This window comes from Hibiscus syriacus, unplaced genomic scaffold (genome assembly GCF_006381635.1).
Source record: "Hibiscus syriacus cultivar Baekdansim isolate YM2019G1 unplaced genomic scaffold, ASM638163v2 tig00116975_pilon, whole genome shotgun sequence".
Taxonomy (NCBI): domain Eukaryota; kingdom Viridiplantae; phylum Streptophyta; class Magnoliopsida; order Malvales; family Malvaceae; genus Hibiscus; species Hibiscus syriacus.
Genome location: NW_024063499.1, coordinates 1,002,439 through 1,017,749, shown reverse-complemented (window position 1 = coordinate 1,017,749; position 15,311 = coordinate 1,002,439). Strand labels below are relative to the sequence as shown.

Sequence of the window (15,311 nt, the reverse complement as noted above, 5' to 3'; positions counted from 1 at the left end):
ACATATTCACATAATCGCGTAGTTTCCTTTCATGTCACTTTTCATATGAATTCATATTCGTATGTCACATAGCTCGTATCACTTTGCATGGATTTACATAAACATATATATCATTTGATTCATGTCTTATTCTTATATCATCATATATATATTTCATCTATGTTTCATCACCTAACCTTATATCATATAACATGTTTTATTCTCTTATGTTCACATGATATATAATGCATACAAATTATATTCACATATGCTTTTACTCATGAATTCAAATATCATTCAAATCATGTCATCTCTTGTTCTCATATGCTTCACATGCATCGCATATATCACATAGCACATATAAGAACATATCAGCTCATATAACATTTTAGGAGTCACTTCTTACCATAGTAACTCCGTCACTAGCTCATCGCAAACTAATGTTTTTCGATAGCAATAGTACAATTAAATTGCACTCACTTTTGCCTTGCTTTGATTCAATAATATTCCTGTGATTATTTCGAAACTTGTTTAGGCTCAATATCTACATTAACATAATTTTTGAGATGAATTTCAAAAGCCTAAACCTTATAATTCAATACTAATAACTTGAGCTAATTTAATAAACCCAAAATTCAGTTTTCCTTTAGAGGTGTATCGATGCACTATGGGTGCATCGGTACACAAAATAGCTTCGAAATTTCTATGTATCCCTTAATGCATCGATGCACATTCAAAAATTGTCTTAGTGCATCGGTACACACTCATAGTGCATCGATGCACCTGCCCAGAATTTCCATTTATACACGCAAATTACTTCATTCTAATTTAATTGTGTCATATTTCAACCCCTTTCATATCCTTAACTCACATACACATGCTTAAACACATTTATATCAATTTATCTCATCTTTAACCTCAAAAATTCCATCTTTCATATGGAAATCAATAATCATACCAAATTTTCAAGATGCTCTAAATCCAATTCTATCACTTCATATCTCTTAATTAAGTTGATGACAAGTCAAATTTAGTTTCAAATTCAACTTATCATCTCTTTTCCAAGAATTCACTTAAAAACCCATTTTTTTTTTAATCTTTTATAACTTCTTCATCTTTTGATTTTAAGATGACTTAAGCTTTCCTTAAGCTTAGTTATCACCTAATGATCAAAACCCAACTTAAAATTCAGCTAATAATCAAAAAATAAGAAAACTTACCTTTGCTCTTGAAGTCCACGGTGGAGAAGAAAAAAGCAAGAAGAAGAAGAAGATAACTCTTCCCCCCACATGATTTATTCATATGATAGGAAAAAAATATCTTTCTTGTCAAATTACCATTTTGCCCTTTAATTCCTTTGATAATTACTAACAACTTTCAGGAAATATTTTTAAATAAGTCATTGAGCTATTCAACTTTTCAACTTTAATCACCAAATCCTGAAATTTTACAATTTAATCACTAACCCGTAGTTTGGGATGTTACACAGACACCTCCTGTACAGTTTTCACACTCAGCGATGTCTGAGTTTTATGAGTTTTCCCAGTTTTCGCAGGCCGGTGGGATAGTCAGTCATACACCTCCATGGTCCTTATTCTATGGAGTTGCTTCATCATCATCAGCTACTCATCAACAAAATTTAGCTGCTCAGGACGACGACGACGATGATGATGGTGATGATGATGACAACGATGAGTCACAACCAGTGATACAAAGAAATCCTCCTCGAGACTGACATCCACCGCCCTGCGGAACACATTCGCGTCGCAGGCATCGATAGATTTTGTTTTTTTTTATTATATTTGTATTTAGTACTTTTTATTGTAGTTGTTTATTGGACTTTTTTATTGTAATTTTTTTATTATTTATCATTTAATACTTACTTTAATTCGTTAATATGATTGGATTTATTTTAATTTTATTTGATAAATTTATTGGACTTTTTGTTAATTTATTTTGCTTAATTTTATTTATTACCATTTAATATTAGTTATTGTAATTTGGTTATTATTTACAATTTAATACTTATTGTATCATTAATATAAGTTATTTGTTAATTTAACGCCAACGTCCAATCTTGTATAATTGTATCGTTTTTTTAATCTTCATAAGCGGTTATCGAATAATATTAACTTTAAGTAAATGCAAATTAAAGTACAATAATTATTAATTGATAAACAACTACATCATTTCCTCATCAATTGTTACTTGATGACAATAGAAGTAGATATGTTTTTCTAGTGTGTCATGGGTTTCTACAATGCCCACAACTTCTGTCTTGTCTAGATCTTTCTCGAATATCCATATCGCAATAAATTCGATTGGATTTTGGACGACCACGCTCCCTCAATAAACTCGTATTTGGTACAATCAGAAGCCAATCTTGAACCTCATCAGGGTCTTTGTCATTACCTATGGGGAGAACTCAAATTCATATACCTTAAAAACTTCAGATAGTAGGTATACGTGATCCACAAAATGGTTATAGTCTTGACGTGTATGCGAGCAAGCTGCTATCACATGAGAGCATGAATATTTCAAAGCTTGAAAAAACCCGCAGTCGTACATTCTATCCCTTAGATTTAATCTTAACGACACAACTTCAATCCCTTGAAGAGGTCGCGACAACTCTGTTACATGAAACATTTCATGCCTTTTAGAGAAACTTGTTACAAACATCTCATTTGATGCAACAATTTTTTTATGTAGATCTGCAACTAATCTAGGGTGATACACATGACCGCCTTGCATCAAGGTTTGAGCTTGTCCCCCGAGCTTCGCAAGAAATGCCCCCAAACGAAAATATGTAGTCTTTACCAAAGCCTCTACAGGTAAGTGACGTGCACCCTTTAAGGTTGAATTGATTACCTCTGCCAAGTTGGTCGTCATGTATCCATATCGATATCCACCATCATATGCGTTCGTCCACATTTCTTTATCGATGAGGTTGATGTAATCGTATCCTTCCTCGTTCTTCGCCCGTAAATCTTGAAGCATTGATTCAAAGATTCGAGGAAGTAGTTCGTAACCTGATCAAAAAATGTATAACTTACTAACATGATCAAAAGGATCGAAAGAAAACAAACTACATCAGTTTCACTTACCCATGCGCATAAGTAATTGACGCTCATCATTCTTCTTGTATCTTCCATGGTAGTTCGCAGAAATGTGTCAGAGACAATGCCTATGTTGGACAAATGGTGGTTTCCACATTGGACCCAAAGAATCCATTGTTGCTTTGATCCCAGCTCCGCAATCTGAAATGACACAGATTTTTTCCCTCGTGATAACATGTGCACTTAAATTTCTGAGGAAAAAAGCCCAAGAATTTGTATCTTCTCCTTTGATAAGAGCAAAAGCAACTGGAAGAATGTTGCGATTTCCATCTTGGACAACTGCCAATAATAAAACTTGCTTGTATTTTTCATACAAGAAAGTCTCGTCGATATGGACCACAGGCTTGCAGTATTTGACAACATTAACGCACTGTGGGTAAGTCCAAAAAACCCGATAAAATTGGCATCGATCGCGGAGAACTCGATCATTATGATATGCATAGGAGGTTTCAAAGTCCATAATTGTCCCAGGATTCAGCCTCCGCACCAGCCTGAAAGTTCGTTGTAAGATACATCCCATTCGCCATGAAGTTTGACAATGACATTTTGTTTTGCCAACCAAGCTTTTTTATAGGAGACAGTGTAGCCATACTGCGATTGTATAGCTGAAATCAACACAACAACAACTATATGAGAGCTTGTTTTTACCATAGGCATGATGGCTTGGCATATCACTTCAGAGTCCAAGTTGGGATGATCTTGGTTGACCCCTCCAGCACAACATGTGTGAGGACCGTTGTATACTGTTAGTTCACATCTGTTGTTTTTCCTCTTCCTCTTCGATGCGCGAACCATCCAATTGCATCCGTTTTCGCGTCGGGCACAATAGCATACATATTCTTATATCGTGGAGCGGTCGACTCTCGATTGAACAAAATTACAGATATTGTAATTTTTTATAGCCATCATCGCTTCTTCTTTGCTTGAAAACTTCATGCCTAAATAGAACTCACCATTATTTATTTATGAGTAATATTCATAGTTACAGAGATGAGGCATATTCGCAAATTTTGGCCCATACATTGCACCATAATCAGCTTCATACATGTGTGCTGGAGGGTCAGTTTGTGCCACATTTGCTGGAACTTCATCCACATCATCATCATCATCGGAGTTGAATTGCGGTGATTCTGGGTGAATGAATAGTCCAGTCTCAGCAACATCCGCACTAGGCTCACGAAGCGGTTCTTCTGGTGGAGATGATGGTTCATCCATGCTCTCCACATTTAGGTCGAAGAACCTACTATTTGGACGCCTTCCCCTTGAACTGGAAGGCATATCAACATTCAGATCGAAAAAGCTTACAGCTTGAAGCCATCATGTCAAATGGAAACTGCACAGATTGTTGCGCCGATGGTATCTACATATTAAGGTCAAAAGGATTTGCAGATGAATGCCTTCCCCTTGAACTGGACGCGATGTTGCCATACGGATTATTCGTCGACCCACCTCGGTACATATCGTAAGGAGTTGCGGATGAATGTCTCCCCATTATGGCATTAAAATCATTACACATTACTGTCGTCGGGCTGTTAACTTGATCAACTTGTTCAGCCAGCCCATAGTGAGAGCTTAATGATTGACCCCGAACAGCACGCACTTGAATAAAATTTGCATATATCTCAATATCAGTGTCTGAATAATTACTTTGAGCTTCAATCATAACTTCAACATCATCATTGTTCAAAAGTTCGAACGCTGTATAAGTTAATGACAACAATAATGTTGGAAATCTATACTGTAATGACGACATTCTTCTAATACTTCCAACATGAATCTTCATCGAAATCTTCGTTATCATCTCCTCAAGAGTTATGTTTCTCTTCAATGATATTTTAACACGCTCATTTGATACGAAAACAATGCCGGTTTTATCTTCTCGAATTTCTCCATCATAATAAACAATAGCTGAAAGTCGCGTCATTCTTTGAGTTTAAAAGTGCTGCAATATTATATCTGCAAAAAAACAACAACTGAAACAATGTTGATTAAATAAATAATAAATGAACAAAAATATAACACAATAAAATTTTTACACATAAACGTAAATAATTTAAATAATATAATTTTATATTATTACATGTACCACAAAACTATTTCAACGTATATTCCGGCTTTCTAATTTTACAAACACATAAATTATTTGACAACAATTAATATAATATTTTTTTCAAATAATCATAATAAACAATAAGTATAATAAAAAAATTATCACAGAATTACCTTATAACGAAAACTCGCACGAACTTCTGAATTAAATATAAGAAGATTGTTGTATTAATTTTTTTTCTAATCGAGAGGAGTTGTGAGGAGTTATCCCAAGGAAAGGGTATTTTATAGTCGGGAAAAGCTACAAGACGCGGTACCTACACTGCACCTTACATAATTATATCAGATAAAGCTAAGGCGCGACCCCTGTTACGCACCTAATAATTGTGTTAAAAGTAAGGCGCGACCCCTGCCCTGCGCTATACTCCTAGGTGGCCTAAGGCGCTCCCCCGGGGCTGCGCTTTACACACATGTATACCATGTAAGCATAAGGCGCGCTGTAGGGGGTACGCCTTACCCCCACATGACGCCAAATCAACGTAAAACTTGTTGCAGAGGGCGTACTTTTCTGCAAAGGGTGTTAGATCAAAAAATATAATCTGAACGGTATCTGATCGAAAAATATACTGTTTAACGGTGATATATCCGGAAAATCGCCCTTTAAATTGACAAGATGCCTGCGTAAAGACAATTAAACCATCCCTAAATTGACTATGTAAAATCCGTAGCTCGGAAGTCCCAACTTGAACCACTTTGAATAGACCAATATCCACTGCTTTAAGATCGACTAATCAATTTTTCTTATAGAATAAATTATGACACGTATCAAATATATAATTATATTAATTTTATATGTTAACTATTCATGATTCAATTGATATTATTTTAATAATTGATTTAATTAACAAAATCAATAGATTAAATATCAAATTAAAACCACCCATATTTAAATAGTGATTCATATAGTTCATCTTATTTTTATTAGTTACGTGCTTATGTTTTGCGGCTTTTAATCGGCTGTGCCTATAGAATCATTTCTTCCGAATCAAATTCTGACTTGGACTTAATTGGTTCAAGCAACGGCAACCACGGTATAACCATAGTATATGAGTTGCAACTAACAACAACCTTTCTCTGGTTGTTGAAGCAGATTATTATAATTACGTGAATCAAATGAAAGTCACAGCTTAGATGAACATATGCAAATGGTGGAATAGTTTATGTACATGAACAATAAATGAAGATGGTGGTTTCAATGGCAACATAGATGAGGACTAGGCATTAGCTGCCGCCGCCTCTTCGACCATCTGCGATACCGGAAGAAGGGTGCATATGACATTACGGTCGCCATATACGTTGTCAACACGTCCTGATTACAGCAATGCAAAGAGTTCAGTTGTGAGGATAACCAAGCAGGCTAAGACAAAAAAAAAACATGCAAATTCATGCTCAAAATACGAATTCAATTTTATGCAGGACAAGCCAGGGCCAATCTAATATCGTCGATGTTACAAGAAAAAGCATCGAAAAGCAAATCAATTACACGACCATGACGAGGATGTTCGAACATACCAGTAGTAGGCCAGAATTTAGCAGTTCGAAGCCAGCTAGCAGGGAAGGAGGCGTGTTCCCGAGAGTACGGCTTAGTCCATGCATCTCCCATGAGCATATATGGTGGATGAGGGGCTCCCCGCAAGCGCATATAAAGCTCGTGAATAAAAAAGGGAAATGAAAATGGTTTTGGAACAAGCCATTTCACCTTAAGAACATTGTTGTGGATATCAGCCTTTTCATTCTCTATTTCAGCAATTTCTTCTCTAATGGAGATAAGAGCATCACAGAACCGATCCAGCTCAGCCTGTAATAGATATCGAATATGGGTATCGGAGAAAAAGAAGATGAAAATCGAATGTTTGTTAAGCATTGGTGAAATCATACCTTGCTTTCACTTTCAGTAGGTTCAATCATGAGCGTGCCAGGAACAGGCCACGACATTGTAGGAGCATGGAATCCGTAGTCCATAAGACGTTTGGCGACATCTTCAGGCTCTATTCCAGCAGTATTCTGCAGCGATGGTTGGTTCGCAATCAGCATTGGATACAAAAAAGGGAGTAAAAAGAAAGAAAGTTCCAAAACTTGTGTACTATAATCACCTTAAAACCTCTCAAGTCTATAATGAATTCATGAGCAACCGTTCCATTAACTCCGCGGAAAAGAACAGGGTAGTATTTCTGAAAACACAAATCAATTACTATAAGAGGAACATGAAAAAGTCGATGCTATCCTAGGAGCAATAACTCATAAACTCGAGCTTATAATTATTAGTCATTTTACGATAATAAAGATCGATTTTCTACCAATTATAAGCAGAGTTTCAAGGAGAAAAGGCAGGTACCTCCAAGCGTTTCGCCATGTAGTTTGCATTCAGAATAGCTATCTTTGAAGCATCGGTTAGACCCTTGGATCCCATCATGGCTATGTAAGTGTAAGATATAGGCAGGATAAGTGCAGAGCCCCAAGGTGCAGCGGAAATGGTACCAAGAGGGTTTGATTTGTCTGGGGCTGGGATACCTCCCGTAGGTACCTACAGTATGTTTACGAGTAAAGCAACGTTGGGTAGGAATATCTTGTGGCAGATTAATCAACCACTAAATGCCATTTGCAATGTTAATAACATGGTGTGCTCAGAATTTCAGGCGCAGTTAATGTCTAGATTTATGATAAGGCTGCTAGCAATCCCAATGATAAGAAATAAAATCCAGCACAAACCAACTTTTACGAAGCAGTTATTTCTTACGGAAGCTTAAAGATTCATAAAATGAACATGAAAAAAGTTGAACAGAGGATATACCACAGGGTGTGAAGGCAAAAATGGTGCCAAATGCTTCTTGACGCCAATAGGTCCCATGCCAGGTCCACCACCTCCATGTGAAATGCAGAAGGTTTTGTGGAGATTCAGATGGCAAACATCTGCTCCAATAAAACCCGGACTTGTCAAACCGACCTGAGCATTCATGTTAGCCCCATCCATGTAAACTTGACCTCCATTGTCATGGATTATTTTACATATCTCATCAATCCCTTCTTCATACACTCCATGTGTTGAAGGATAAGTAACCTGAAATGGAAAAATGATAATTTGGATTTGCTAGAGCAATTTCCAGGACATTGAACGAACTGTAGCATTGAAAGCAATCATTCATACCATAAGAGCTGATAACTTGTCCCTGTTAGCTTCAGCGGCTCTCCTTAGTCCTTCAATATTGATGTTACCCTTGGAATCTGTTCCAACGGGAACAATTTTCATTCCACACATAGCACTTGCAGGATTTGTCCCATGTGCCGAAACTGGTATGATACACACATTCCGGTGCTGGTCGCCCCTTGACTGCAGCATTTGTCGAGTTTATGCATCAGCATAATAAATAAAAACAATTGTATTTGTAAAAGATCACCTTTTCTTCCAGTGAAGAGGATTATAATCTGGTCAGTGTCACTTACCATATGATATGCACGGATAACCATTAGTCCGGCATACTCCCTAGCAGCACCGGCATTAGGTTGCAACGAGAATGAGTCAAAGCCGGTGATGGTACATAATAGTTCACCCAAATTATTGAACATTTCCTAATAGAACAGAAAGTCATAAATCTTCAATAAACTAGAGATCTAAATTTACTCTTTACTACAAGAGATTAAAAACAAAAGGTATCAACAAGTTCCAGGGGAAGAGATGTTCACCTGATAACCCTGAGCCTGTTCTGGAGGTGCAAAAGGGTGGATATCGGTGAAACCAGGCCAAGTCACAGGCATCATTTCAACTGTTGCATTTAGTTTCATCGTACAAGATCCCAATGGAATCATACTATGACATAGTGAAAGATCCTTAGACTGTAGCCTGTGAATGTATCGAAGCAACTCGTGCTCTGTGTGATACCTGAAAAGAAAACAAATAATAGTTAGGGTAACACATTTCATTTGTTTGCTACAAGTAGCTCGTCTTTTTATGACCGTTCCATACGTGTTAAATATCGAGTGTGTAAGATATGGGCTTTGTTGTTCTAGTCTGGAAGGAATTGCAGTCTCAACCTCAGGTGCAAGAGATGCAGCAGTGAATGAGACCTGAAAGTTAGATGAAGGTTAAAAAGGCAAAATAATACAAATGTGGACATTATTATTATGAAAAAGGTTACTAGCACTTACTGGTTTTCCACTGGAAAATACTTTGAAAAGCTTGTCCACATCTTCCAAAGTCGTCGTTTCATCAAATGAAACAGTGATCTGCAAATCAACCATGCCCCAGTAATCACACGATATATAATAATATTTTGACCAATAACCCATAGACAAAATCACACTCACGGTTTTGGCATCAACAACCCGAAGGTTAATCCCACTCTTGTATGCAGCATCAGCAATTGAGTGGGCATCAGCACATGTAACCTTCACAGTATCAAAGAAGGGAAGGTCCTGGACGTCCACAGTGCAAATTTTTTCAGTCCCGAAGCAAACACCCCAGCAAGACCATGAACACGTTGTGCAATGGCTTTTAGGCCCTCGGGTCCATGATAAACCGCATACATAGCAGCCATGTTTGCTAATAATGCCTAGATAAAACAATATATTGAATCAAACAAGGTGAAAACAGTTCATTCAAATCCGAACAGAAATATGTATTATGAACATGAATCACACATTAACGACGAGTCTCTTACTTGAGCTGTGCAGATGTTACTGGTAGCTTTATCTCTGCGAATATGTTGCTCCCTGGTTTGCATTGCCATACGCAAAGCAGGCTTCCCAGAAGAATCAACACTAACACCGATGATTCTTCCTGGCATCAACCTCTTATACTCTTGGGAAGTAGCCAAAAACGCAGCATGAGGGCCACCGTACCTCATCGGCACACCAAACCTCTGTGCCGAGCCAACAACAATATCTGCTCCAAGTTCACCTGGGGGCTTCAACACTGTCAACGCCAACAAATCGGTTGCCATGACAACCTTAACACCCTGAGCATGAGCATTCTTAACAAACTCTCCATAGTCCAAAATCTCGCCCTCGGTACCCGGATACTGAACTAAAACCCCACAAACATCACCAGAACTGTAATCAATATCCTTAAAATCTGCAGTAACCACTTTAAGATCAAAACCACCAGCTCTTGTCTTACAAATATCGATCGTCTGAGGGTGACAATTATTAGCAATGATTAAAGTATTTTTCTTTCCTTTCAGTACGTTGTTACACATGGCCATAGCCTCAGCAGCGGCAGTTCCCTCATCGAGCAGCGAAGCATTCAACATAGGCAAACCGGTGAGATCGGTAATCATAGTCTGGTAATTAAGCAAAGACTCAAGCCTCCCTTGAGATATCTCAGCTTGGTAAGGAGTGTATTGAGTGTACCAAGCTGGATTTTCCATTATGTTTCTCAAAATCACAGGAGGAACATGAGTGTTATAATAACCCATTCCAATGAAAGACTTGAACACCTTGTTCTTTGATTCCAAATCTTTCATGTGCGCAATCATTTGTTTCTCGGTTAACCCTCCATCAAACTTTGAAAACTTCATGGAATCTATACGTATAGCTTTAGGCACGGTTGCATCAATAAGGGAATCCAGGCTATCAAATCCACATGATTTAGCCATTTTGGTCTGCTCTTCAGGGGTAGCAGAGTTATGGCGGGGGGGAAAAGTATCACTCGATTTCAATGCATCAACAGATATGGATCGAATTTGTGACCCAAAATTGTTTGAAACATTCCTAGCGTCTAACAAATCTGATCTTTTGTAAACTTTAGAACCAAATGGTGACAGTGAAGACACATACCTTGAAGGAGTGTACAAAACATGTGATCTAGAGCTTATTTCACCATTGTGTGATTGCTTGGCTTCATTCACCAAGCGTTTCAGGATTGCCCTGTTAGCCAACCTCCTTGCCCTCTCCATGAAAGAGTCCAGGTAATGGAAATGCAAGGAAGAACAAAGAAAGGAATTTGGGGTTGTTGAGAAATGGAGAAAAAATAAACTTAAAAGGTTCAATTTTTATTTCATGAAAGAGAATGGGGAAGTGGGTTGGTGGAATCTTCAGTAAATTATTTCGTCTCTATATATCCACTGTTGTGCTTAAATAATCAAAGGGTATTTGAAAATTACAACAACAAAAAAAATCATATTTTATGGGAAAAATTAAGAATCTTGTGGGCTTCAAGGTGTATACTGGTGTATATGATGGATGACTCTGCATCTATGAGAAAAAAGACATCTCTTTGAAGCTATAACACGTCAGATTCCAATATGAAAATTGAAAGGGAAAAAAATCACAAATCTCCGAACGAAAATGAATGGAAGAAATTGCAGGAAAAAAGATTGAGATTCAATGGATCACAATTCACTGCAACATCTCTGCTCAAACAAAACTCAAGCAAACTATAATCCCTTTTTTAATTTGTATTTTTTTGGTTTTTGGATGAAGCTTGGAGATGGTGCGCTGGCAATCTATGCTTCACACTCTCATTATCCTCAATTCATGATTTCTCCTCAGTCTCCACCTCTCTCACTTGTGTCTACCTGCACTATAAATCATAATAACGATGGTATAATTTCAGTTTTAGCCCCTACCATTCTGAAATATATCAATCCCATAATTCTATTACTGTGTATAATGGACTATTAGTTATTATCACTAAAATTTGTAATTAATTTACTTTTTTAGGATCGGGTCTCTGTATTATTTTTTATTATAAAATCTAGATCTCTCTTAAACTTTCATTTTTACTAATAATTATTGATTTAAAAAACATAAAAAGATTTGCGTTTATAATTTTTTTTATTAATGTGACTTTTAATCTTTAAAAATAAATAAAAATTTATCATTAATATTAAACTTAAAATCGAGTGGGATTTTGAAATAGTTTACTCTAAACCAAATATAAATATGATTATTGTAGGTAAAAGGTTTTATCAAATGAATATTTGCTTAGAAATATTCTTTTCAAATGCGTTTTTGGTGTGACCGATATAATTTTAAATAAATTTTAATATATGTTTGAATTTTAAAAATAACAGTTTTAAAAAAGAACTATAATTTTTTTGCTAAATATAAATTTTAAATATAGATAATTAAACATGTATAGAAAAATTCATAAAAAATTTGAAATTTAACTTTATTTTTATTTTTTTTCTCTGATTACTATTAGTGGGAAATTTTATAAAAAAATATGGATGTGAAACTCCCCTTCTGGTCTAGGAACGAAAGAGATCCATAGATTTGGTGAAGGGTATATTTGGAAAAAATGATGGATGGATATGAAGTTGTAACAGTACGTGCGACCGAACTGATAAGAACATCGTAAATAAATTTTATTGTTATATTTTAAATTTTACTCTAATAAATTACGTGGGTTGAGAAGTCTTGTTTGTATACTGTAGCTTGACCAGAAGTTATGATATTTTTGTGTCTGAAGGATATAAATTCTTTAAAACTTTGATAAATGAAGGAGTCTATCCGAAAATTTTAATCGACAAAAAGCTAAAAATTTTCGAAAGTGATCTTTGAAAATGTAACAATCTATCTTTTAAAAAAAATATTAGAACATTTTATATTATATATATATATATATATATATTTGAAATTTAATTCCATATTGTACGAATATTTTTCATAATCTAACTTTCAATATAATCTAATTACTAGTGGCTTCTGAAAATTACATCAACTGCTTAGGAAAGGTGAGTTGAAGTGATCTTACCTAACACGAATGAAGTGAACGTGAAAAGGAAATGGTGATGCTTCATTAAAGAAAAACAATTTAGGTATAACATGATATCATAATTAAAGCACATGGGTATATACTACATGCGGAGATATTTCGTTTATGGTTCGGGCTGAATGGAGTATCTTAAATTTTGAACTGAATCTAAGTGAAGAATGTGTTTTTATTAGGTCGGATATTTCATTTATTGGATAGAGTTGGTTAGAAATCTAATCCAACCCAACTCATACACATCTCTAATTATATGATAATAATAATTAAAATATAAAATATATTTTATTATTTATATGTAATTATAAAATAATATAAATATGACACAATTCACCCAAATTAAAAAATATATAAGTTCAAATTAGTCTAGGGTTAGAATTTGTTCTAAAAAAATTTTAACTATTTGACAATGAAAGCTCAAACACCTTCGCAGTGCTCGAATCTGAGGCTTCTAAAGATAATAATCGTCCCTTTAACCACTAAGATTGCTTACTCATGCAATATATATATAAATTAAGAATATGTTCATTAATAACAAAAAATGGATAGTAAATAAATATATATTCTTAAATACAAAATAATCAAATATAAATATTTATAAGTATAGTATAAATAAAATAAATAAGATGTTATAAATTTTCATTATTTCATATAAGATGGGAATCATTTTGATTAGGATACATAAATAGAAATAATCACTCTTTAATCTCTATCCCTTGGGTCACACAAAACAAACCAAAACTACTTCATAATAAAATTTATTTAGGGACCAAAACATCAATTCAACCATGAACAAGTCCACAAGAGAGCTCCATTAGGAGAATCGCAGCATCTTCAACGTCCTGAGAAAACACACGCTGCAAAGCTGAGTTCTTGCTCAAACTCAAAGCAAATTCCTTGACGCAAAGCTTCTTTTGGCTTTGTTGATGATTATAAGGAGAATTATGATCCGAAGGTGACTTGAATAGTTGTTTTCTGAATTGCCCAATTCGTGATTTCTTTTCCTTGTTGTTCTGCACCTTAATCTTCAGCGATATTGCTGCATCGGTTGCAACTCCCGCACCGGTTTCCGCCGCAGCCGTTTCCATTGCTCGCCTTGCCTTCCGTTGTCGAATCCCACAAGCATTGCAAAGAGACTGCACAAAAGTTTTCACATCTTTATTAATTTCCTGATTTTCATCCTTGTACTATGCTCAGTTTTTGGATTTAGTCCCTATAATCTGGTTCTACTACTGTTATGCTATATCTCAAACCATCAACACTGTTAAAAATTGTCTACTAAGCATTCGAGTTGAACTTAGGATGAGGATCATAACCATAATTTGACCATAATTAATCATATACATAGGTTACATATCAAATTATCTTATTAGTCAATGTATTGTGCATAAATTGTGTATTTAGTCTCTATATTATAATTTAATCAATTTAGAAACTGTATTTTTCAAATTTATAACTTTCAGTCATGATATAAATAATACAATGACAATAAAATAAAATTACATTGACTTAGAATATTCGAATTGGAGCTTAAAACATGGATTAATAGCATATTTTAACATTGTAGATTCAATGACTATTGTTCTAGTCAGAATCGAAATTTTAAAATTTAAAAAATATTGGATTAAAAATGACTGAATTTGACCTGACTTATATAGTAAACTTACTTTGGGACCTCGAGGGCCACTTCTCCAAAGAGGTGTCGTCGTTGTGTTACAGTCGGAGCAGACTCTAATGGCGTTGTTATTGGCTTTACCCAAAGAGTAGTCGGTTTCGCCGGTATCATGCACTCGACGAAGCTTGTCTGTAAATTTCATTGCTTTACGGTGATCTGTTGATCCATTGCTGCAGTTGGAGTTCATCATCTTCTTCATCTGCCTCATTTTTGAAGACATCCATCTCACTGATATCCCATTTTTTTCTCCTGCACTTTCATAATCCCCAAAGGATGAAATTCGGCCACTGATTGTCCTGTGATCCACCGTTGATTGAAGTGAAGAAGATGATGACGAACTTGCTTGTTGTTCGCTTGATCCACAATCATACTTTTTAACCTAAAGAAATACAATAATCAAAGAGATAAGATCATCAAACGTTTACATCCACATAAATTGCATGTACCAAAAGGTACCCAAATCAACGTAAAACTATCAAAATCACATAAAATGCAAACACAAATACGAAAAACACCATAACATGAGGATAAAAAAGGTGAAGTTTTGCTGTCGGACCAAAAAAAAACCTAAGGGTGGATTATTGAAACACAATTAAAAGGAACACTTTTGTTAGGATTCTTGCCTTGTGAGAAGTTGCTTGTTGTTCGGGTACCGAGAGAAAGAGTTGAAGATCATGGGGTTCCTCTTTTAGCTCCACAAAGGGGAAATTTGGGGTTGGTGGTG

At 35.5% G+C, this 15,311-nt stretch overlaps 1 protein-coding gene and 1 pseudogene across 1 annotated transcript; both read right to left on the bottom strand.

Annotated features, from left to right (window-relative positions):
* Positions 1 to 6,311: 6,311 nt before the first annotated feature.
* Positions 6,312 to 11,095, bottom strand: LOC120192555 (annotated as a pseudogene).
* Positions 11,096 to 13,688: 2,593 nt separating this feature from the next.
* LOC120192560 (GATA transcription factor 21-like) lies at positions 13,689 to 14,988 on the bottom strand. The gene is made up of 2 exons (XM_039195318.1): positions 14,580 to 14,988; positions 13,689 to 14,048 (listed from the first exon to the last, which is right to left on the bottom strand). The coding sequence occupies exons 1-2, from the start codon at positions 14,805 to 14,807 to the stop codon at positions 13,695 to 13,697; spliced, it is 582 nt and encodes a 193-aa protein (XP_039051249.1). The 5' UTR covers positions 14,808 to 14,988; the 3' UTR covers positions 13,689 to 13,694.
* Between the last annotated feature and the right edge of the window lie 323 nt (positions 14,989 to 15,311).